The 23,847-nt window shown below is 48.9% G+C and overlaps 1 protein-coding gene across 1 annotated transcript; it reads left to right on the top strand.

Moving 5' to 3' along the window:
• Positions 1 to 355: 355 nt before the first annotated feature.
• On the top strand, positions 356 to 23,847 carry DCST1 (DC-STAMP domain containing 1). The gene is made up of 16 exons (XM_035098880.3): positions 356 to 434; positions 864 to 989; positions 2,985 to 3,059; positions 5,018 to 5,146; positions 6,843 to 6,982; positions 8,203 to 8,380; positions 10,526 to 10,669; positions 11,119 to 11,240; positions 12,338 to 12,495; positions 14,474 to 14,573; positions 14,887 to 14,982; positions 17,145 to 17,271; positions 19,827 to 19,943; positions 20,463 to 20,605; positions 21,753 to 21,866; positions 23,539 to 23,847. The coding sequence occupies exons 1-16, from the start codon at positions 356 to 358 to the stop codon at positions 23,782 to 23,784; spliced, it is 2,094 nt and encodes a 697-aa protein (XP_034954771.2). The 3' UTR covers positions 23,785 to 23,847.

The following is a 23,847-nucleotide window of genomic DNA, read 5'->3' as shown; positions in this document are numbered from 1 at the left end:
CACGGAAGGGGTCAAGCTGTGTTTGGAGCTGCTCCGCTTCAGGTTACTTGTTGGTGTGTGTTGGGGGGAGGGGTTCCCCCTTCAATGGAATGCTCATCTGCACAAATAAGATAAAAGAATCACTGCACTTAGAAATCTAGCCTGTCAGGAAGAAGGCTAGGCTAGTGGGACTTTCTGCCACTCCGGCTGTTACCCAACTGCTGATAGATGACAGTGGAGGGAGTTGACAGCCTGTTGGAGTTAATTACTGTGCACGAGGTTCTTGCATATAATTAACAAACAACAACAACACCCTGACCATTCTAATTTTCCTCGACAACGTCCTGCCCTTTTTTTGCATCAGGAGACAGGTGCTATGGGGCACTCAGATGGCAAAGGAAAGTACCAAAGAGTGACGAAGCAGAAGGGCCGGAGGCAAAAGCCCCCCAACACCAGTAAGTCTCCCCCCCTTTGAGCCCCTGCCTCCACTCGAGCCTCGGAGGAGAGGTGGGGTACGCACACTCGAGGGTCAAAACAATGTCCTCCAAGCCTCCCTCTCAGGCCCTTAGTGACTCTCTCCTGGCCATGCTCCCTCTCCCCCAGGCCATACCCTTCACTGGGTCTGACAGTGGAGGAAGAACGTAGGAACCAGGACTAGTAACCATTGGCAGACTTCCCCATTAATTTGTCCGATCCTCTTTTAAACCTGTCCATATTGGTGGCCATTATGGCCTCCTGCGGAAGTGAGTTCCATAGTTTGCGCTGTGTGAAGAAGTCTTTTCTGTTATCTGTCCCAAATCGTCCAACACTCAGCTTCATTGTACTTCCATGAGTTCTATCCACCCTCTCCGTGCCAAGCGTAGTTTTATAAACTTCTCTTGCAGCTCTGAAACGCGCTCTCAGCTTCCTCCTGCCTCGCTTCTGCATCACGTTCCTTTGGAGTCAGCCGGACGAATTCTGGGCTGCCAAGTTTTTCCTGGGGGCTGGAATCGGGAGCTTGTATGCTCTGGGTGAGTCCACTTTGATCCAGTAAGGGCTGGAAACGTGAATGGAGACTGAGGTATATATGTGCATTTTGAAATGGTCTCGGCCAACGTCGGGTCCCAAACTATCAGGGTCCCATGAAACAGTTTGGAAGCAGGTGGGTAGTCCATAAGAGGCAAATGTTGCATTCTAGAGAAGCAAAGAAGGGCAATAACTCAGTGGCAGAGCACCTGCTTTGCTTGCAGAAGCTCTCATGTTCAATCTCTGACATCATCTGAGAGCTCTGGGTATAGGGCGGTACAGTATATATATTCAGGAAATAATAATAATAATCTCCAGATAGGGTTGAGGGAGACTCCTTGTTTGAAACCCTGGAGAACTGCTGCCACACAAGGTAGACAGTATTTAGCTCTTTTGGTGATCACTCGTAGCCGAGTAAGATTGTCTTCCATAAACACAGTTTTAACAATGGGTCCGTAAGTGACTGTGGAGTCCAATTCTGGATCCGCACGTCCTTCCACAGTGGGGTCATTGGTTTCTGGGCGGGAGTTGATCACGGTGTGGGTTTGCCAAGCATGCCTTCCTCTTAGCACGTTTCTCCCTTGCAACCTGAGATTGAGTGTCTTCAAAGCCCATGACACCTTTGGTAAAGGCTGTTCTCCAACTGCAGCGCTCACAAGCCAGTGTTTCCCAGTTGTCAGTCTTTATACTATTTTTTTTAGATTTGCCTTGAGACAGTCTTTAAACCTCTTTTGTTGACCACCAGCATTACGCTTTCCATTTTTAAGTTCGGAATAGAGTACAGTGGTACCTCTCCTTATGAATTTAATGCGCTCCGAACGCACATTCGTAAGTCGAAAAAAGTTGTAAGTCGAATCCCATAGGAATGCATTGGGAGAAAAAATTCCTAAGTCGAAGCAACCCTATCTAAAAATTCGTAAGTAGAAAAAAAATCCTATCTAAACCGCATCCAAGATGGCAGACGGAGCTTCGTTCGTAAGTAGAAACATTCGTAAGTAGAGTTATTCGTAAGTAGAGGTACCACTGTACTGTAGTTGCTTCGGAAGACGATTATTCATTCATTCATTTAGCTACACGGACCTAACTCAGTATATGGTAGCTTCGTATGTTGCCATTTAAGTCACCCCTTTATCCAGAACCATGAGGACTGGTATCTTTATAATCAAGGCCGTAGCTCAGAGGTAGAGCACTTGTCTAAAACCCTGCTTGGCACAGACAGAACTGATATAGAAAGAACAATTGGTCTGACTTGGTATAGGGCAGCTCCTGTGCTCCTTTTAAAAATCACCTCCTTTATTAAAAAAAACAACCATGAGGACTGGACTCTTAACTTTATTTTTAGACACACAGTACCACAGTAGCAGAGCATGAAGTGTTGACATTCCTAAGGTAGATGGACCAGTGCTCTGACTTGGTATGAGGAAGTCGCCTGTCTCCTATCAGACAAGCATATTCTGAGGCTAGGAGTTTATAGGGCCTGGGGGGCTGAGATAGACCCTTGCAGATTGTCAGCTGTGGGGATACTCAGCTCAACAACTTTGGGCAAAACTGGATTTTCACTTTCTGAAATATGGCAAGAGCCATGGCTGTTGGAAGCTGTCTCAAAATGCTTTAAATGCATGGTGTGAATGTGGCCAATGGTAGAGGGTGGTGGGACCAAAATAAATATGGTTTCCAAGGGTGGGGGGGACCAGAAAAGACGATGCACCGTTCGTTAAAGGGATAGAAGCAAGACAGAGGAGGGCAAGACAGAGGAGGGCTGCCATACATCCGAGAACTGGGCTGACAAAATGGCGTCCGCACAGATTTTTGTTGATTGGCAAAATGTCTAGGGAAACCTGGCCGTATGTCAAGTAGGGGGATTTTTATTTATTTTTACAAAAATGCTTTTTTAAAAAAATCAATCAATAAATAAATCAGGATTTTCACTTTGGGGAACTCTAAGCAAGAGGAGCTGCAGGTGTCACACCTGTGACCCAGGCGCCTGTCTTGATTCCCAGGCCTTTCCAGGATGCTGATTCTCCCCATGTCCATCTCCGAAGAGCACAAGATCGACCTGATGTGTGGCATGGCTGGTGAGGAGGGACGGCGGAGGCTCTGGGGAGAAAGAGGAGGTGCCAAGGCGGCGGAAGGATTCGTAAAGGGCCCACTGTCCTGGGAGACCTTTTAGCAGAGGCCCCTGGTTCCCATTGGCTTTCTGCAAATACCCCTGTAACCCAAAACCTACATGCAAACAACCAAAAACATGGCATGGTCTAACACTGGAAGAGGCTTATCCATAGCTGTCAAGTTCTCCGTTTTTTTAAGGGAAATTCCCTTATGCTGAATAGGCTTCCTTGCGAGAAAAGGGAAAACTTGACAGCTATGCTTATCTGGGAGCCAGTGGGCATATTTGGAGATTTGAGAAATCGCCGTGGGGGCCGCGGCATGGCACAAAAGGGCCGCCACGGACGGGGTGTGTCAGGCCTTTTGACACCTGAGGTGCATGTTTGCAAGGCCTATGCCAGGCTTCCTCAACCTCAGCCCTCCAGATGTTTTGAGACTACAATTCCCATCATCCCTGACCACTAGTCCTGCTAGCTAGGGATCATGGGAGTTGTAGGCCAAAAACATCTGGAGGGCCGAGGTTGAGGAAGCCTGGCCTACGCTGTCCCTGCGGTTGTAATCGTTTTCAACTGTTTTTGGTTTTGAATTTTGAATTGTTGTACCCCCGCTCATGGGACCTGCTGGTAAAATGATGCTAACTCGCAATGTTTCCCACGGGGACGGGGCAGGACACAAAATGGCTACCACAGGGCGCGTGGCATGGGCATAGCCAGAGTTTTTGTTAGAGGGGGGGCAGCCCAAGTTCTTGAGCTTTTTTAAAGAGATGCCCCCACCCCCGGTTATTGAGCCTTTTGGGGGGGAATCATGGGTAAATATACAGTATACCCCAAAAGAGGACATGGGACAGGCTTGGGTTGGGGGGACAGGCTTCTCCAGGGGGCATAACCTCAGATGACTGAGTACTTTCAATGGTTTTCAAATAAATCTGAGTCTGTCTGTCTGTCTGTCTGTCTGTCTCTCTCTCTCTCTCTCTCTCTGTGTGTGTGTGTGTGTGTGTGTAAGTTTTCAGCGCCCACTCTGTTCCCGTTATTGTAATCTGCTTTTACTGTTCCTAACTTTTAGTTTTTTTAATTGCTGAACCTCCCCTGGGATCTGCTGGTGAAGGGCAGGTGGTAAATTTAAGATAAATAAATGAACATGCCATGGGTGCGTGTGTTGAAATTCCAAAAAGTGGTTTAAACAAACCATCTTTCTTCAGAAGTGCAATGTGTATGCAATTAAAAAAGGTAAAGGACCCCTGAGAGTTAAGTCCAGTTGCAAACGACTCTGGGGTTGCGGAGCTCATCTCCAGCGCCGTCTTAAGCGCCCCTGTCGCCATGGTGCGCCGGATCTCTCTGGCGCCCTTCCGCCCCGTTTTGCAGCGCGGTGGACGGGTGGGCACGGCGCTGCTGCGCGGCGGGCGGGCAGGCACAGCGCGATCTCTCCGGTGCCCTCCCGCCCTGTTTCCCAGCGCGGTGGGCAGGTGGGCGCCGCGCGCAGCTGCGCAGCGGACCAGCGGACCGGCTGGCCAGCGGGCGGGCGCAGCTCGCGGTGCCCTCCTGGCGGGCCGGCGCCATGGTGCCCTGCGCCACCGGGGGTCTACGAAGAGCCGGCCCTGCTCATCTCGCTTTACTGGCCGAAGGAGCCAGGGTTTGTCCGCAGACAGCTTCCGGGTCATGTGTCCAGCATGACAAAGCCGCTTCTGGCTAACCAGAGCAGCACACAGAAACGCTGTTTACCTTCCCGCCAGAGCGGTACCTATTTATCTACTTGCACTTTGACGTGCTTTTGAACTGCTAGGTTGGCAGGAGCTGGGACCAGCGACCGTCTGATTGGCAAGCCCTAGGCTCTGTGGTTTAGATCGAGCTAATTCATCCCCAGTGCTAATAAGAGCATGGGGCACCCCACAGCATAAAAACTGACAGTCTCCCCCATCTCCCTCCCCTAGGTGTGGCTGCCCTGGGCTGGGGCACGTCCCCACACTTCCGCTGTGCCAGCCTCTTGGTGATACCCAAATTCCTGGGGAAAGAAGGACGGATTTACATCCTCACCTATGTCTTGGCAAGGGTCTTTGATGGTACAATTAATACTCCTATCTATGACTGCATGAGAGAAATGTGTAAAATTAAGCTTGATATATGGAGAAAGTGAATGGAGAATTTTTTTTCTCCTCATGTAACACTATAAAACTCGGGGATATCGAGTGGTACCTCGGTTTACGAACTTAATCTGTTCCGGAAGTCTATTCTTAAAACAAAACTTTTCTTAAACCGAGGTGCACTTTCCCTAATGAGGCCTTCCACCGTTCGGATTCCGTTCTTAAACCGAGGTAAAGTTTGCAAACCGGGACACTACTTCCGGTTTAGCGGAGTTCGTAAACCGAATTGTTCGTAAACAGGACTGTTCTTGAAACCGAGGTACCACTGTATAGTTTATGGAAAGTACTCCTGTGGGTTTCAAGCCCCATATTCCTGCATTGCAGGGGGTTGGGCTAGATGACCCTCGTGCTCCCTTCCAACTCTACAATCATTTGATTCTAGGATGCAGGACTAGGATGGGCCATTGACCGGATCTAGGCAGTGTCTCCGAATGTTCCTAAGAGTCTTACTGACCTTCCCACCTTGTTTTCCCTGTTCCCACCATGGAACTCTCATCTTCCTGCCCTGGTCTGTCATTGGATCCTTCGTCAGCAAATTTTTAACGGGGTGTTTCTATTAGCGCAGGTTTAGGAAGCCTCAGGCACCAGGGCCTAATGTGGCCTTCCAGTCCTTTCTATCTGGGCTGTCAGAAAAAAATAGTGAGACAATAGTCATGCTCACGTCATACATTTAAAGCACTCTTACGACTCTTTTAAGAATCATGGCTCCTACCAAAGTATCCTGGGAACCACAGTTTCCCAGTTCCCTTCACAAGCTACAGTTCCCAGGATTCTTTGAGGGGAAGCAGCCATGGCTGTGAAAGAGGAGCACTTTAAATGCATGCTGTGATCTTACTGTATTTTGAGGGCCCTGTTTTGTACAGGATAAGAGAAAGGGAAAGGAGTAATCTCACACTGTATAAATTTATGAGGGTTTTTGCAGTAGCTGGGCTGTAGTGTTTAGTTGCTATTGATTGTTGTTTTCAGTGCATTTTATACTGAATATATTTTTATACGCCTCTACCCAGCATGATAATGTGTGTGCGCTTGTGTGTATACAGTGGTACAACTTCCGAATTCTTCGACTTCCGAAGGTTTCGACTTACGAAGTCGGCAAACCCGGAAGTATTTTCGCTGCACGTGCGTTCTGTGCATGCGCAAAGCGCAAAATCGTGCTTCGCCCATGCGCAAAATGGACGCTTCAACATCCGAAGGTTTCGACTTACGAAGAGCGCCGTGGAACGGATCGCCTTCATAAGTCGAGGTACCACTGTATAATACAACTTACTATATAATAAGGTTGTAAGGATGTCGTCATGCTGCAGTTTGTGTTGTTGCTGATAGTATGCAAAAAAGAAAGAAAGAGAGTGTATGGGGTGAATATGACCAGTAAAGATTATTAACAGGGGCAAGTTTGACCATCCCTAGTTTTTCTTTCTGGCTGAACCAGAGGGCTACCCACAGAGGCTGTGGTAAGCAGCCTAACTTCTGGTGCCAACTCTGCTGCCGGTGCCGAGAAAGCCACAGCAGAGGCCTCTGCCGCATTCCTGGGTGGTTTGGCACAAAGGGTAGCAGTCCTCTTTCTTGCATGATGTTTGTCTCCTTCCTCCTGCCACACTCTCTCCTCCCCACCAAGGCCCGGTGGCAAATACCCGGCAAAACCTGGGCGAAGTGGTGCGTTCCATCAGCTGCACCGTGGAGATGCAGATCGACAATGCCAAGCGTGCCTGGAAGGTGTCGCTGTCCCCTCTACGCAAGATTCTCAAGGACATGGTGGTGAGAAGCAGTTCACTAGGTCGCCAGGTGGGGTGGGCCCAGGGTTGGCAGTACTGCTAGTGGCAGGGAGAAATCCTGGTGTGATTGATTAATAATATACTATTATCTATTAAATTTGTATACTGTCTTTCATCCGAAGATCTCAGGGAGGTTCACAGTATAAAAATGCAAGTTAAAAACGCAAAACTCATCATATAAAGTACCTACAGGACCGCCTCTCCCGGTATGCCCCACAGAGGACCTTAAGGTCCATAAATAGCAACACCTTAGAGATCCCAGGCCCTAAGGAAGTCAGATTAGCCTCAACCAGAGCCAGGGCCTTTTCAACATTGGCTCCGGCCTGGTGGAACGCTCTGTCTCATGAGACCAGGGCCCTGCGGGATTTGATTTCTTTCCGCAGGGCCTGTAAGACAGAGTTGTTCCGCCTGGCCTTTGGCCTGGAATCAACTTGATCCCCTCCCCCTTTTTCCTTTTCTGATGAGGCTGCATTTTAAATGTTGTATTTAATCTTGTTTTTAAGCTGTATTTTAATTAACTGTTTTATATTTGGTGTTAGCCGCCCTGAGCCCGGTCCTGGCTGGGGAGGGCGGGGTATAAATAAAATTTATTATTATTAGAGCCACTATGGAGAAGGCCCTTTTCGTGTTTCCACCCTCCAGACCTCACGTGGAAGGATACACACAAAGAAGGGCCTCAAAGGATGATCTCAGGGTCCGGGGACAGTTTATATGGGGAAAGGTGGTCTTTGAGGTATTGCGGTCTTGAGACGTTTAAGCCTTTTAAGGAGTCTAGGCAGAGGCTTAAGAAAGCAGCTCAACACAGAGGGGATAGTTTTCCAGGAATGGCTTGGCTCTCCAAGCTGGGGTGCTGCTAGTTCTCTTGGACCATCTGCCTGGCCACTGGGTGTTGCTGGACTCCAATCAGTCCCAGCCAGCATGACCAATGGCCAGGAATAATGGAACATGTGGTCTGGCAACACCTGGGGGGCCGTCACAGATCCCCTCTTCCCTAGATTACATGGACAACTGGCCCCATCCATCAGGGTTCACTTCCTGCGCTCATGCGACGTGAGAATGGTAGAACGGGAGCCCTGCAATTTGCCCATCGTGCTAGCTGTCCCCGCTGCTTTGGGGAAAATATATACGAGGCGATCTTTTCCATCTGTGGGGCTGCCATCTCTAGTCCACCCCCTCTGCCCCCACCCCTGTTTTCTGCACCAGAGGAGTGGCAAGACCCTGAGGTCCGAAACCAGGGACGTCGGACGTTCCTTCTCGGAGCTGAACGAGCAAGTGGCTAGCGAGGCAGGCCTTGGGGGTCGCTCGGTGAGGTCGGCGGTGCACAAAGCCAACCCTTCCACACAGGAGATCTACGAGGCCAAGACCCGGATGCGCTGCACCCGTAAGCATATGGGAAAGGGACACGTATTGTGAGCACAGATTATTCTAAGGGTGGGCGTGAGGATCAAGTATCTGGTCAGCATCCCTTTTGCTTGTGTTCACCATCAATTCTGTCCCATTTCCACCTTTGTCAGAGGTTATTATTATTATTATTAATGCATTTAAACCCACATTTAACTCTGCATTCAAACCTGCATTTAATATCACATTCACACCACCCATTTACTGTAAATCACTCTTAAACCACTTCAACAGTCATGGCTTTCCCCAAATGTCTCTCTAAGCCGTCTTTGTTCATTCATCTCATTGGGGCTACTGCAAGTAAAACTTAGTTGATGCCGCCCAGAAAATGTAAAAATATAGAGCATTAAAAAGTTGACAACATCAAATAAAAAATGGCAGTGGACACCAAGGAAGTTATTCCTGATAAATCCTAATCTTTCCCCTATATATTGGAGAGGGTGTTTTATAGTTGGTACATCCACCCATGAGGGGTGGGATTGGTTGATTGATTGATTGATTACATTGTACCCAAGGAGCTCAAGGTGACCTACATAGTTCTCCTCCTAGCCATTTTACCCTGTGAGGTAGGTTCAGCTGAGAGTGAAATTACTCAGATCGACAGATGTGTCCATCTCTGACTTTTGTTCTACTAAATAGGACTCTCCTTCCTTGGAGGTTTTTAAGCAGAGGTTGCATGGACATCTGTCATGGATGCTTTAGATGAGACTCCTGCATTGCAGGGGGTTGGAATAAATGACCCTCGGGGTCCCTCCCAACGCTGCGATTCTATGATTCTAAGCATGTTCTTGAACAGAAATCTAGATTTTAACCATAAGGAGCTGTTGAGTCTTTTACTCTCGGCTACTTGAGTGAACTGGAAGATGCATACATATTGAACAGTGGTATCGAAAAGTTTAAAGGTAAAGGTAAAGGGACCCCTGACCATTAGGTCCATTCGTGACCGACTCTGGGGTTGCACGCTCATCTCGCATTATTGGCCGAGGGAGCCGGCGTACAGCTTCCGGGTCATGTGGCCAGCATGACAAAGCCGCTTCTGGCAAACCAGAGCAGCACATGGAAACGCCGTTTACCTTCCCGCTGTAGCGGTTCCTATTTATCTACTTGCATTTTGACATGCTTTCGAACTGCTAGGTTGGCAGGAGCTGGGACCAAGCAACGGGAGCTCACCCCGTCACAGGGATTCGAACCGCCGACCTTCTGATCAGCAAGCCCTAGGCTCAGTGGTTTAACCACAGCGCCACCTGGGATCGAAAAGTTTGGCACTGTGCAAAAATCTAGGGCAACCAGGGGGCAACGGATAAAGGCCCCATCTGAGAAAATATGGAAAGCATTTATTGACTGCACAGCAGAGCTTTCCAAATTGTGTCACGACGCGTCAGTGTGTCGGCTGCAGTGTGCGGACGCTCCCCATGCTCTCCCTAGGCCTGGAAAGGGGTTAGTTTAACCTCTGGTTTGCTAGTAAAACTGAATTACTTGTGTTGCAAAATGATGCATGTCTAAAAAGTGTGTCACCAACATGAAAAGTTTGGAAAGCTCTGCTGTACTAGGGCGTGCGACTCTTAATCTCAGGGTTCAAGCCCCACATTGGGCAAAAGATTCCTGCACTGCAGGGGGTTGGACCAGATGTCCTTTGGTGTCCCTTCAAACTATATGATTCTACTCTTCAAACTTTTCACTCCAGTTCCCACTTTGAGCCCAAACATTCATTTGTGGACCCATTTCTGAACCTTTCACCAAATATTTGCATGGCAGTGAGTGCTCCTGTCGCAACCCACCTCGGACCAGGCCGTGACCCACGAGGGGATGTCGATTCACCAGTTGAAGACCTCCTAGACTGCAGACCTTTAAAGTCATCTCTTCTTCTCGGACCCTGTAAAGAAAAATCTAGCGAGGAAAACCCTGTTACAGAAACTGTAAAAGGGAAAAGAAGTATTAAGTGTGAATAGCTGCCTTAAGCCTGTTACATGAATGACTTGCCCCTTGCATTTGTTTGGTTTGATTTATTTTCAATTTGCATTTTCAAAGAAGTTTAGCAAATAAAATAGCAGCAGCAGCAGCAGCAGCAGCAACAACAACAACAACAACAACAACACTGTCAACACTTTCCTTTCCCCCCTTCTAGACATTATAGACGAAGCCATCAAGCGCTGCCAGAGCTGGTTTGCAATGAAGCATGCATCTTGCATGCGGACAATTGCCGTGCCCTTCATCAACCACCTGCTTTGCATCCCTATGAAGTTCAGCTTCCTCTGCCACTTTGCCAAGCGTGAGTTCCAGCCAAGGACAAGAGAAGAAAAGCCGCTGTGAGGCCGTTGCTGCTCTAGTAGGGGCTCCTTGTTGTGTGGCTAATGGGCTGTTTGATAACGGCTTTGCTGCCTAGGCTGAACTACAGTTCCCAGGGATATTTGGTGGGCAGGGGAACCCACGCTGGACCTCCCTAAACCAAGGTTTGGCTCAGCACACTGTGTGAACCAGACTGGCGTGTCAGACTCAAATCCCGATCCAAGCCACGTGCTTTCCAGTAGAGGGTCCCTGAGGCTGGGCATCCCATCCTGGGAGTCCCCACCTGCCACCAGCAGTGGTACATTCCCCCCCCACCTGGCCGTCTGAAGTGGTACATCCCTGCCCACATCCTTGCTGAGCACTTAACTCTCCTTCTGAAACGCAGCTTTGCTCTCCAGCTGCTTTCTTCCACCTATTCCTCCTCCTCTGCAGTTATGCACACTTGGTGCCGTGACAAGATTCCCGTGGAAGGGAACTTTGGCCAAACCTACGACCGGGTGAACGATTCCGTGGACAGTTTGAACCAGGACTTCACAGCCAGTTTAGCGGTCAAGGTGCGTATGGCAGATGCGGTAGGGGTCAATTTATTCATTTAAAGCACTTCCGCCCTGTTGTTCAGCTGAAAATACCCCTAACATAGCTGCCAAGTTTTCCCTTTTCTTGCGAGGAAGCCTATTCAGCATAAGGGAAAATCCCTGTAAAAAAGGGATAACTTGGCAGCTATGACCCCTAGCAAGGCTTACAGTTCAATTAAAAAACAAACAATTAAAAAAATAAACAAGCCCCAGCCACTCTGGGAAGCTCCTAACAAAATATCAAACAGACAATAAAATGACAAACGTTAAAGATTTCCATATACAGGGCTGCCTTCAGCTCATTTCTGAATGCCATACAGTGGTACCTTGGTTTATGAACACAATTGGTTCCGGAGGTCTGTTCATAAACTGAAGCGTTCATAAACTGAAGCGAACTTTCCCATTGAAAGTAATGGAAAGTGGATTAATCTGTTCCAGACGGTATGCGGAGTACTTAAATGGAAGCGTTCATAAACTGAAGCTAACTCTCCCATTGAAAGTAATGGAAAGTGGATTAATCCGTTCCAGACGGGTCCGCGGAGTACTCAACCTGAAGCGTACTTAACCCGAAGCATGGGTGTAATTGGTTCCGGAAGTCTGTTCATAAACTGAAGTGTTCATAAACTGAAGCGAATTTTCCCATTGAAAGTAATGGAAAGTGAATTAATCTGTTCCAGATGGATCCGCGGCGTTCGTAAACCAAAAATTCGTAAACCGAGGTGTTCATAAACCAAGGTTCCACTGTATAATTCTTTTATCTCCTTGACATCTGACGGGAGGGCATTCCACAGGGCAGGTGCCACTACCGAGAAGGCCCTGTGCCTGGTCCTTTGTAACCTCACCTCTTGCAGGGAGGGAACCGCCAGAAAGCCCTCAGAGCTGGACTTCAGTGTCCAGGCTGAACAATGGGAGTGGAGACGCTCCTTCAGGTATATTGGGCCGGGACCGTTTAGGGCTTTGAAGGTCAGCACCAGCACTTTGAATTGTGCTCAGAAATGTACCGGCAACCAGTGTAGATCTTTTGGGTGTTTATGATATTCCTTTCCTTTCTTCTCCCCCACCTTCCCCCTGTCCAGGAAGAACACCAGACCATGCTGGTTGGTGCCAACCTCTCCCACAGACACCTGGTGGATGAAGTCAACGAAGAGGTGGCCAAGCAGGGCGAGCGCCTGAGCACCTCCATGTCTGTGCTTCGAGTCCTCCTCTCCTGCATGTTCATCATCGTCTTTGCCTCGTGAGTTGGGCTGGGGGCGCGGCGGCTCCTGGGTGGGGGCAGGGAACCTACTTGGGTTGTGCCAAGCAAACGCTTCGCAAGCCTGAGGCCCTAGTTTGGGCAGCCTTCGGCACGTTGGCAACCTTCAAACGTCTTGAGGGCCGTAGGGCCTTCTTTCTTTGTCCCCCCCAGATAATTTTTATTCTTTTTATACTTAGCACACAATAAAACAACAACCACAATATAACATATACATAACAATAAACACACAAAAAAACAAAATAATATATCTTTCTCAATTCTTAATCTTTTCTTCACATTTTGGGGTGACTTCCTCGAGTTCCCCCCTATCTGCGCTTCGTTAACAATCATCTTTAGCAATTTCTATATCCTAACTTTAACTCATACACAGTTTATATTAAACTTTCCTCAAAAATTAACCTATAAATTTGAAACCTACAGTTTCTATACACTTCCAAATCACTTCATACTAATCAATTTTGCAATATTTCTTTAAATATACTTTAAATTTCTTCCAATCTTCTTCCACCGACTCTTCTCCCTGATCGCGTAGTCTCCTGGTCAGTTCAGCCAGTTCCATATAGTCCATCATTTTCATTTGCAATTCTTCCACAGTTGGTACTTCTTGTGTTTTCCAATTCTTACCGGTAGCTATCAATATTATTGCTGCTGTTGTGGCATACAGAAAAAAAGTAACATCTTTCTTGGGGATTTCTTTTCCAACTATGCCCAATAGAAAGGCCTCTGGTTTCTTAATATTTGTGTTTTTCAACACTTTCTTTAATTCATTATAAATCTTTTCCCAGAAGTCCTTTACTACTGGGCAAGTCCACCACATATGGTAAAAGGTTCCTTCCACAGCTTTACATTTCCAGCATTAGTTATCATGCACATGATAAATTTTTGCTAATTTATAGGGCCTTCGCCCCTGTTGTAGAAGCAGGAGCCAATAATAACAGAAACTATGTCTCTGCCCTGCCTACCGACCTTCCTAAGCCTCTGGGCGAGCTTTCGACACCTGGCTTTTCATTGACTGCAGCATGAAAACGTGTTCTGTCATTATTCCGTGCATGAAAATGAAAGAAGCCAAGGAAGGGGAATCTGTGGCCCTCTGGGTGTTGCCGGTCTATAGTTCTCGTCATCCCTGATGGGAGTACTAGTACAGTCATACCTCGGGTTACAGACGCTTCACGTTGCGTCTTTTCAGGTTGCATCCTACGCCGAACCCGGAAGTACCCAAACGGGTTACTTCCGGGTTTGGGCGCTTGCGCATGCGCATATGCACTAAATTGCGCTTTGCGCATGCGCAGACCACTGAATCGCGACCCGCGCGTGCACAGACACAGCGCTGCGGGTTGCGAACGCTGCGGGTTGCGAACGTGCCTCCCACACGGATCATGTTCGCAACCCGAGCATCCACTGTACCATCAAACAACGGGAGGGCTGCAGGGGCCCCATCCCTGCTTCACACCTCTGCAAGGGCATTTAACATGTGGTCCCTGATTGGTTGGGATGTGTGTCCAAGACAGGGGTGGAGAACCTGTGGCCCTCCAGAAGCTGCTTGATTAGAATCATCCTCCCCTGCCCATTGGCCACAAGTTCCCCTCTTGTGCAAGAAGAATTATATGTGGTGCTCCACATCGGCTGTGTGCAATGGGGGTGTGCAATAAGCAGGTGTGCAATGGGGATGGATTTTGAATTTCTACCAATGGTGGGTTGGCCACCAAAGCTGACAACCAGCAGCAGTCCTGACCCAGGGCTTTTTAGCCTTAGGCAGCTGTGATCTGAATGTTGAGGACTAGTTGCATGCTGTGTCATTGGTTGAGTGTGGGTTTTTTTTAACAAAGAGGCTGTATCACAGGCCTTGGCAGGAGCTTTTGCGGTGGGCTGTGGTGGGTTGGGAGTGGGGCTCGGTGGGTTAGGCAGACAACCCTCCCCACATTCTTCCCCAGCCCATCTCCATCCTCCTTTCCCTCAGGGCGTTCTCCTACACAAACAGCTACACGCAGGACATCCGCTTTGACAATATTTACATATCCCGCTACTTCCGGCAGATAGACGCCCGGCGTCGGAAGCAGGTAGGAGCAGCCAGAGTTTGCGGCTTGGCTACATGGCTGGGTGGTGATGGTCAGCAGTCACAGCCAGAGGGGGTTGTGGTTGCAGGCGGCAGAGGTCAAAGGGCATTCGGGGGGAAGGAAGCAGAGCCCCTGTGGGGTTCTCAGACCCGTGAAGGATACGTCCCTCAGCAGCCTTTCAGTCACAAGAGCTGAAATGGAACCTCCACATCCAGAGGCAGTTGACCTCTGGATGTAATGTGCTGGGTGATGGCAACAGGGTGATGACAACTCTTCCCCCCTCCTACTGCCTCCTCCCTCCCTGTAAACCTTGCAGAAGAAGCGGACGCTTCTGCCCTTGCGGCGTGCCGAGCAAAGTGGTCTCATCGACCCCCTCCGCCTCGCTTTCCAGCCGCCCGAGACCAAAACTATGGTAAGTGGGTGGGCTTTGGGGGCAGAGACCTGCAGAGTTGGGGGTGGTGGGAGTTAGAGGGAGGCACCGAGGCAGGAAACCGGAGGATTGGGATCCTGCTATGCTTTAATAATTGTGAGCTGTGTATCCAGTGCCAGCCTTACTCAGAGTAGGCGCATGGAAGTCAATGACATGACTCACTTAGGTCCATTGATGTCAGTGGGTCTATTCTTATTAGGGATTGCAGGATCTGTCCATTTAAATTCTCTTAGGCCACATTCGCACCATACCTTTGAAGCACTATGATATCACTTTGAACAGTCATGGCTTCTCCCCCAAAGCATTCTGGGAGCTGAAGTTTGTCAAGGGTGCTGATCATAGCTGCCAAGTTCTCCCTTTTTTAAAGGGAAATTCCCTTATGCTAAATAGGCTTCCTCGCGAGAAAAGGGAAAACTTGGCAGCTATGGTGCTGATAACTGCCAGGAGACCCCTGTACAGTGGTACCTCAGGTTACAAACACCTCGGGTTACAAACACTTCGGGTTTCAGACTCTGCTAACCTGGAAGTAGTACCTCGGGTTAAGAACTTTACCTCAGGATGAGAACAGAAATCACATGGCGGCAGCTGGAGGCCCCATTAGCTAAAGTGGTACCTCAGGTTAAAAACAGTTTCAGGTTAAGAATGGACCTCTGGAACGAATTAAGTTTGCAACCAGAGGTACCACTGTATTCCCCTCACACAGCTACAGTTCTCATCCTGGGGTTGGCCCTGTGAGTTTGTCTACCCCCGCACCCCCATCGCTGTTTTCATACCAACTTCAGATTTATTAATAAGGCAACCAAATGAAGGTTGTAGCCAAGCAGAATCATACTAACATAAAAATATTCATAGGAATTATACAAAACAAAAACAAAAATGTGACCTTTACAATATATCATTATGCGTTTTTGGGTACCAGACGCCCCTAAATTCCTGGATCCAGTAGATGTTAGAATTTAACCAAGCCTCCTGAACCCCTGGATCCAGCAAGGGTTAAAATATAACCCAGGCTAGTCTCCTGATGAGGTAATCACCTGGGAGATGAGCCATTAAGAAAACAAAAGGAAAGTAATGGGCCATTAAGAAAGCAATTAAGATGGCTCTGTGCCAGACGCAGGTGAGTGGGGCCCCTCCTTCAGTTCAGAGCTAGTTAGAAGAACGAAAACCAGGGTTTGGAGTTTTAGCATTGGCTGGGATGTGATTGGGAGAGAAAAGGTTTCAGTTTGGTAAAGGCGGCAAACTAGAGAGAGGGTCAGAGCTGTGTCTGATGTCTATTAGAATCCAGGGCTGCAGCTATGGGGGAAATAAGACCCTCTTGGGACCAGGTTGTATATATGTGTAAATAAACCATATATCATAGAGATGCCACAGTCTGCACTGCGCCTCCTTTCCAAAGGGAAACACAGGTGATGCATAGGTTGTGCCTGATACCCCTCAAATTTTGCACTGCCCAGAGATGTACAATATAAAGCAGGCATAAAAATCCAGACTCTTAAATCTCGAGGGAGACCGCATGACCTTGTCCAAGTTCAGCAGCTTTCCCTGTGAGCTCTATATGTCCAGTGGTGCCCTCTTTCTTTGGAGAGGCAGCGGTGGAATAGCGGTTAGATTGCCGGGCTAAGACCAGGGTTCAAATCCCCTACTCCGCCATGAATCTCACTGGATGTGACCTTTAACCAGTCACTGCGTCTCAGCCCAATCTATCTCACGGGATTTTTTTTGCGGATAAAATGGGGAGGAAGAGAAATGGGGAGGAAGGCAAAAACGTTCCTTTTTAATCAGGCCTTTGGTTGATCTTATTGGCATCCAACACCCTTTTAGAATATGGCTTTTTGGGGGGGCGGGGTTAATTAGGTTACTGCTTTTGGTTTGATTTTATATGTTGTGGTCTTGTTGTGAACCGCCCTGAGACCTCTGTTATTAATTGTTGCCCAAGCCGGACAACAAGTTCCTTAACCTGACTCCTATTGCTGGGGGTAGCCTCCTCCTCTCGAGATTTCTCTGAACGCTTTTCATGTAGGTGTTTCATGCTGTTTACTGTAAAACATGGGCGATGTCCTCTATCTGGGGGCTGATCAGCCCCATATGTGTCACTGACCCACACTTATTCCTCCCGCACACACACACACCCTGCTTCTTTCCAGATGTCAGAATTACTGGGCTGCTTGCCTGCATCGCTCTTCGTGATAACTGCCTGCGTCCTTGACTTCCTGCTGTACACCATATTCAGCACCATCAGACACCACTCCTTTGTGGAGTATTCTTTCCGCAGTAAGTTTTATGACCCCGGAAGGGAGGTTCCCCTTTCCCCTCCTCTCCAGCCCTGCCTTAAACACCAGCTGGATATTTGGAAAACATCAAACGGGCAAATATTTATTAATTTCCTTTATTTTACTACAAGGATGGGAGAACCGTTCATGTACTACAAGGCAAACCTGCGGTGACCCGAGAACGGGCAATTGTCTGCCGCCGCCTCTATGCTGAACCATAAAATAAAATGGCATTGGTTACGTTCCATCCTGCCTCTTATCTCAGTTATCTGAAATAAAAGAGCAAATTGCACGACGTACGCTCTTTTTATGCATTTGCGAAAGAAACTAATCAAGTGTGTATAACTCAGAAGAAAGTTATTGCAACACACAATTGGATCTGATTTCCTTGCCTTGCTTTGATGTGTGTTGGTGGGACACCCCCTACTTTAATGCTTTAAAATAAATACCATTCTAGGTTTTTTTCGGGGGTCTTGCTCAGCTGGTGCCCTCAGCACATGCCTGTACAGTGGAACCTCGGTTTATGAACACCTCGGTTTACGAATTGTCGGTTTACGAACACTGCGGACCCATCTGGAACGGATTAATTCACTTTCCATTACTGTACTTTCAATGGGAAAGTTCGCTTCAGTTTATGAACGCTTCAGTTTATGAACAGACTTCCGGAACCAATTACACCCATGCTTTGGGTTAAGTACGCTTCAGGTTGAGTACTCCGCGGACCCGTCTGGAACGGATTAATCCACTTTCCATTACTTTCAATGGGAAAGTTCGCTTCAGTTTATGAACAGACTACCGGAACCAATTGTGTTCATAAACCAAGGTACCACTGTGTGGTAATTCAGCACCACTCCCAGGCACAGAGTCATTTTAAGAGCAGGAAGGTCTTATGAGCGCAACATTTGTTGTTGGAAAAGCGGGATACAAATCAACAGCCCTGTTGCAATGTGCTCTACCTGGGTCTGCCGTCAAAGACGACTCAAAAAACATCAGTTGGTCCAAAAGGCAGCAACCAGATTCCTGGCTGGGGTTCCATTTAGATCTTGTATAATCCCTGCTCCTGCCAACCTAGCAGTTCGAAAGCACGTCAAAGTGCAAGTAGATAAATAGGAACCGCTACAGCGGGAAGGTAAACGGCGTTTCCATGTGCTGCTCTGGTTTGCCAGAAGCGGCTTTGTCATGCTGGCCACATGACCTGGAAGCTATACGCCGGCTCCCTCGGCCAATAATGCGAGATGAGCGCGCAACCCCAGAGTCGGTCACGACTGGACCTAATGGTCAGGGGTCCCTTTACCCTTTATAACCCCTGCACCAGTTGCCAGTTCGTTTCTAGGTCCAGTTCAAGGCAGTGGTGTAGCATGGGGGTGGGTGGGCACAGGGGCGGTAGCCCAGGGCACAACATTCTTAGGGTCACAAAATTTCAGCACCTGGTGCTGTCTCCATACAGCTGCGTGCTTCTGTTGAAAATGGCTTCTCTGTGTGAAGCAGGAAGTGACCCCACCCAACAGCAAAACAACTCTTCTTCTTCTTTTTCCTGTGGCTGCAATCTCCTGGGTGACACGGATGGTGGGCAGTTGAATGCACATGTGTACCCCATCTGTTTCCCTCTCTCCTACACCCTCCCCGCCTTGCCCCGGACGCTTGCTACCCACGCTATGCCACTGCTTCAATGTGTTTATGTTGGTGTTTAAAGCCCGATATGGCTCACGCCCCAAATACCTTGAAAGGCTGCCTTCTTCCCTCGGGTGCTGTGATAGACAGAGGGGTCCCTCTTGGTCATTCCTCCACCTGCAGACCCCTGGGGTGGTGGTGAGCTGCAAGAGGGCTTGCTCCCTGGTGGCCCCCAAACATAGCTGTCAACTTTCGGATTTGAAAATAAGGGATCAGCAGCAGCCTCACCTGTCCTGGGGACAGTGTAAAGCAGACATCCCCAGACTTCGGCCCTCCAGATGTTTTGGACTACAATTCCCATCATCCCTGATCACTGGTCCTCTTAGCTAGGAATCATGGGAGTTGTAGGCCAAAACATCCCCAGACTTCAGCCCTCCAGATGTTTTGGACTACAATTCCCATCATCCCTGACCACTGGTCCTCTTAGCTAGGAATCATGGGAGTTGTAGGCCAAAACATCTGGAGGGCCGAAGTCTGGGGATGCCTGGTCTACAGTATATCTAACAATCCAGGATAGCAGCGGGAAACGGCGCCGGAATAAGGGAATTTCCAGCAAAAAAAGGGAAGGCTGACAGCTGTGGCTTGGAATAAGGGAGTTTCCCGCAAAAAAAGGGAGGGTTGACAGCTATGCCCCCAAAACTCCCTCCACACAGACATGTCTCACGCCTTCATTACGCAGCTTCTTGCAAATGTTGAGGACGCCCCTTTTCACCCCGGCGTTTGACGCTTACTATTTTTGTGGTCGCAAGCTGTTTTAACTTCTTTTTTTAAAAAAACAAAACAAAAACATTGTGTTTTAATGTTGTGAGCCACCCCTGGGATGGCCGGGGTGAAGAGCGGGTGATAGCTAACTAGCTAAATCCCTTCTCCTGCTCCTCTCCGCAGGCAGCCACCACTTGGAAGTCATAGTCGGAGGGAACACCATGATGGCCCGTCTCCTGCGCAGCACCATCGGGGCGCTGAACACCTCCTCAGAGATGGTGATGGAGACAAACAACCTGCGTAAGTTGGGGAGGAGTCCAGGCAAGGGCGCCGTGCAGAGGACGGAGACCATAAGATGGAGGGGGGGGAATATTTTCTGCACGGTCTTCCTGGAAGTGGGGAGGGATAAGACCCCATGGTCCAGGGGTTAGCCTCCAGAGTGGCTGCCTATGAATCACTTGCATATGGGTCTAAATATCTAGCAGCAGGTGGCCCCTGAGAGGCCTGTCCACTTTGGCCCCTGGCCCTGCCCAGCGGAAGTCTTCCCAGAAGGCAATGTGGTGTTTGGGCTGAGAGAGGCTCCCTGCATGCCTACACCCGGGACTGAAAAAGACCATGGCCAGGCTTAGGCAACCTTGGCTCTCCAGATGTTTTGGAACTACAACTACCATGATCCCTAGCTAACAGGGCCAGTGGTCAGGGATGGTGGGAGTTGTAGTTCCAAAACATCTGGAGAGCCAAGGCTGCCTGACTATGGCTATTGCGCTCTGCCAATGGTTGCTCCTCCTGCCCGTCTCTCTCTTTCTCTCTCTTCCACAGACTGCTTGCCGGAAGCGCATAGAATGAGCAAGGAGCAGTATGTGAGCTGCGTCACCCCGCTGGGCGCCCTGATCCTGCTGTGCATTGCGCAAGTTTACGTCTTCCGCATCCGCCGCGTCATCGCTGCCTTCTTCTTCCCCAAGGTTGGGACGCCGGGCCCCAGATTAAATGCACCCACCCTGCCCAACACGAGAAATGTTCTCCATTGCACCGTGAGGGCTCCCAGCACTGCTGGATTTACGTATAAGATACAAGCTATAGCTCAGGGCCCCACGCTCTTGGGGGCCCCCCAAAAAAGTCTAAAGGGGGAAAAAACCAGGGTGTACATTTCCAAAATATAAGATAAAAAACAAATAAAATAAAACCTACATACAGCAACAGTGTTTTGTGTTGTGTAGGCTCCTATGATGTAAGTAATGGCCTGCTCCCTAAAATATCACTGGTTTGCTCATTTCTATATACCAGGCACGTCCAACAGGTAGATTGTGATCTACCAGTAGATCACTGGATGTCTGTGGTAGATCACTGCTAGATCACTGGCACCCCTAAAAAAAGCTCACCCAAAATTTTCCTCCTCCCTAAAAAAAAGCTTAACTATGACCTGAAGCCCTAAACAAAAATGGGCCTCCCTCCCTCCTAAAAGAAGCTCAACGAGTTTGACCTAAACCCCAAAAAACAGGGCTTCCCTTCCATAAAAAAACTCAACAGCTTTGACCTGAACCCCCCCCCAAAAGGGGGTAGATCACTCCCAGTTTTTAACTGTGGGTAGATCAGAGTCTCTTGGGAGGTGGCCACCCCTGCTATATACAGTGGCACCTTGGTTCTCAAACTTAATCCGTTCCGGAAATTCATTCCAAAACCAAAGCGTTCCAAAACCAAGGCGCGCTTTCCCATAAAAAGTAATGCAGAACAGATTAATCCGTTCTAGGCTTTTAAAAACAACCCCTAAAATAGCGACAATTTGTTGTTGACAAAGGACAGTTGGACATATAAAGGGCCCCATTACCTTCAGTAGCTTAGGGTAAGGTTACCAGATTTCCCGGGGACAGTCCCTGGATTTACAAACCGTCCCCATACAAAATCCATTGAAGTTGAAGTGTTTCCCCAGATTCATTGAAAAAAATCTGGTAACCTTAGCTTATGGCCTCATCAAATCTAAATCCAGCCCTGGCTACCAGGGTGGGTGACGTCCATTTGCAGCCAGAACGGCCGGACGGCATAATAATAGCGCTTTCTCCCCAGCCCCACATTCGCCCTGCCTCTCTCTCTCTCTCTCTCTCTCTCTGGCAGAGGGAGAAGAAGCGCATTCTCTTCCTCTACAACGAGATGCTCCGGCAGAGGATGGCTTTCATCATCGTGCAGCGGAAGCGCATCATCCTGCGCGTGCGGCAGCGCAAAAGACTGGTGAGTGGAAGAACACAGGCAGCTTTGCCGAATTGTAGAGTCGGGAGGGAGCCCCAGGGGGCATCTAGTCCAGCCCCTTGCACTGCAGGCACCACAGCTAAAGAATCCCAAACAGAGGTCCAACCTCTGCTTCAAAATGTCCAAGAAAGGAGAGTCCTTCCCTGGAAGTCCGTTCCAATGCTGAACGGCTCTCGCTGTCAGAAAGTTATTCCCGACGTTTAGTCGGAATCTCCTTCCTTGCAGTTCGAAGCCAATTGGTTTGGGTCCTCCAAAACGAGCTTGCTCCATCTTCCATGTGACAGCCCTTTAGATATGGCTCCCATGTCACCCACCGTGCTTCCCTACTCCAGGTTAGGCATACCCAACTCCATCCGCCGTTCCTCATATTATCTCGCTTCTTCTTTATTTCAATTGTGCTATTGAATACTATGTTTTTGATTGAATAAAAGGAAGTATTTTCCCCAAACATGCTTGCTCCCAGTGCGGATTTGCTTGTGTGCACCTGTTCTCTGCCCCCAGTCCATCTAGCGCATGAGTGTTTGGGCAGTTCTGTGCAATCCATTAAATCTCTGCACGGAGGCAACACCCTGCCCCCGTTTCCTGCCCACTTGAGCCTCCTACCTCCCCACCTCCCCTGCTGCACGGGGACCTCGGGGCAAGGCTTCCTCTTGGCTCAGCTGATGGGCCTCCGCCCATTCCCTTCCCACTGGGGACCACTGAGTAAACCAGCAGCCTAGCCGGGCGCTTTTAAACACCTGATGATTTAGCAGGGCAAGCGTTGGATAGTTTCATTCTAGGAGCTCGGCTGAAAAACAAGGCCCATTCAGGCTCTGTTTCTGAACTGCGACTATACGAAATGCTGGTTCAATTGGCCCCTGGGCCAATCTCTCTACCTGCAGGGGAATGGAGGGGTGGCATTATTTTTTTTTAGAGCATTTGCACCCCGCTTTTCAGCCAGAGGCTCCTAGAACGGCTTACATGCAAGCAAGATTGTCCCTGGCTGCAGGCTTACAATCAAAAAACAAGACACAGAAAAGGAAAAGGCGCAGGGAGGGAAGAGGGGGAAAGCAAACTCCACATGGATTGTACCACTTCAGATTGCAGGTGCGGGGTGGGGGTGGGGGGGAAATGCCATTTTAAATGGCTCTGGAATTTGGATCCTAAAAGAGACTGTCAAATGCCAACTTTTTGAAATGGGTTGTTCAATTTTTATTTTGGTGAAGGTTGTCAATTTTGTTGTGTAATTTAATGTTGATGTCCCCAGCACCCTCTCGACTTGGATATATTTCCAGCCAGCAGTCTCCTTCCTTCCCCAGGCATTCGTTGAAGGATTCTAAGAAATACACCCAAAAACGTCTGTGCTATTCTGAAACTGGTGGTTAAAATCAGGGCTGTATTGAAAGGTTCGGTCGGCCATCTTGATTCAAAATGGCGCCCAATTGTATCCAAACATAGATACAAGGATATCATTAAGAGGCATCTGGAAACATGTGGCGAACACACAAAACAACTTTCCCTTCAGTGGAAATTCCTGCATTGCAGGGGGTTGGACTAGATGACCGTTGGGGTCCCTTCCAACTCTGCAACTCTAATTCTATGATATAACGTAGGTGAATAGCTCCTTTTTTGGCTGGGGCTGAGCACCTCCCTCCCTCCTCTCCTCCCGCTGCAGGAGAAGCCCTTCCTGGACAGGCTGGGCCGCTGGCTCCCGTTCCTCCAACGATTTCTCCGCAAGCGCTGCATCCTCTGCGGCCTGCCCCAATCCAGCAACTCCAAATTGTGCCCAGACCCGGAGTGCGGGACCCTCTACTGCCGGATGTGCTGGCAGGACATGGGGCGGGTCTGCTTTGCCTGCAGCCCCGAGGAGCTCCTGTCCTCCGACGACAGCAGCGAGGACCAGACGGGCTACGCAGATTGAGGCAGTCAAAACAGCACCCACCCCGTTTGTTTGTTTGTTTTGTTATTAAATGATTGGTTTGGT

Source organism: Zootoca vivipara, chromosome 16 (genome assembly GCF_965207765.1).
Source record: "Zootoca vivipara chromosome 16, rZooViv2.hap1.1, whole genome shotgun sequence".
Lineage (NCBI taxonomy): Eukaryota > Metazoa > Chordata > Lepidosauria > Squamata > Lacertidae > Zootoca > Zootoca vivipara.
The sequence above is the reverse complement of the archived record's forward strand: the minus strand, read 5'-3'. Positions and strand labels throughout refer to the sequence as shown.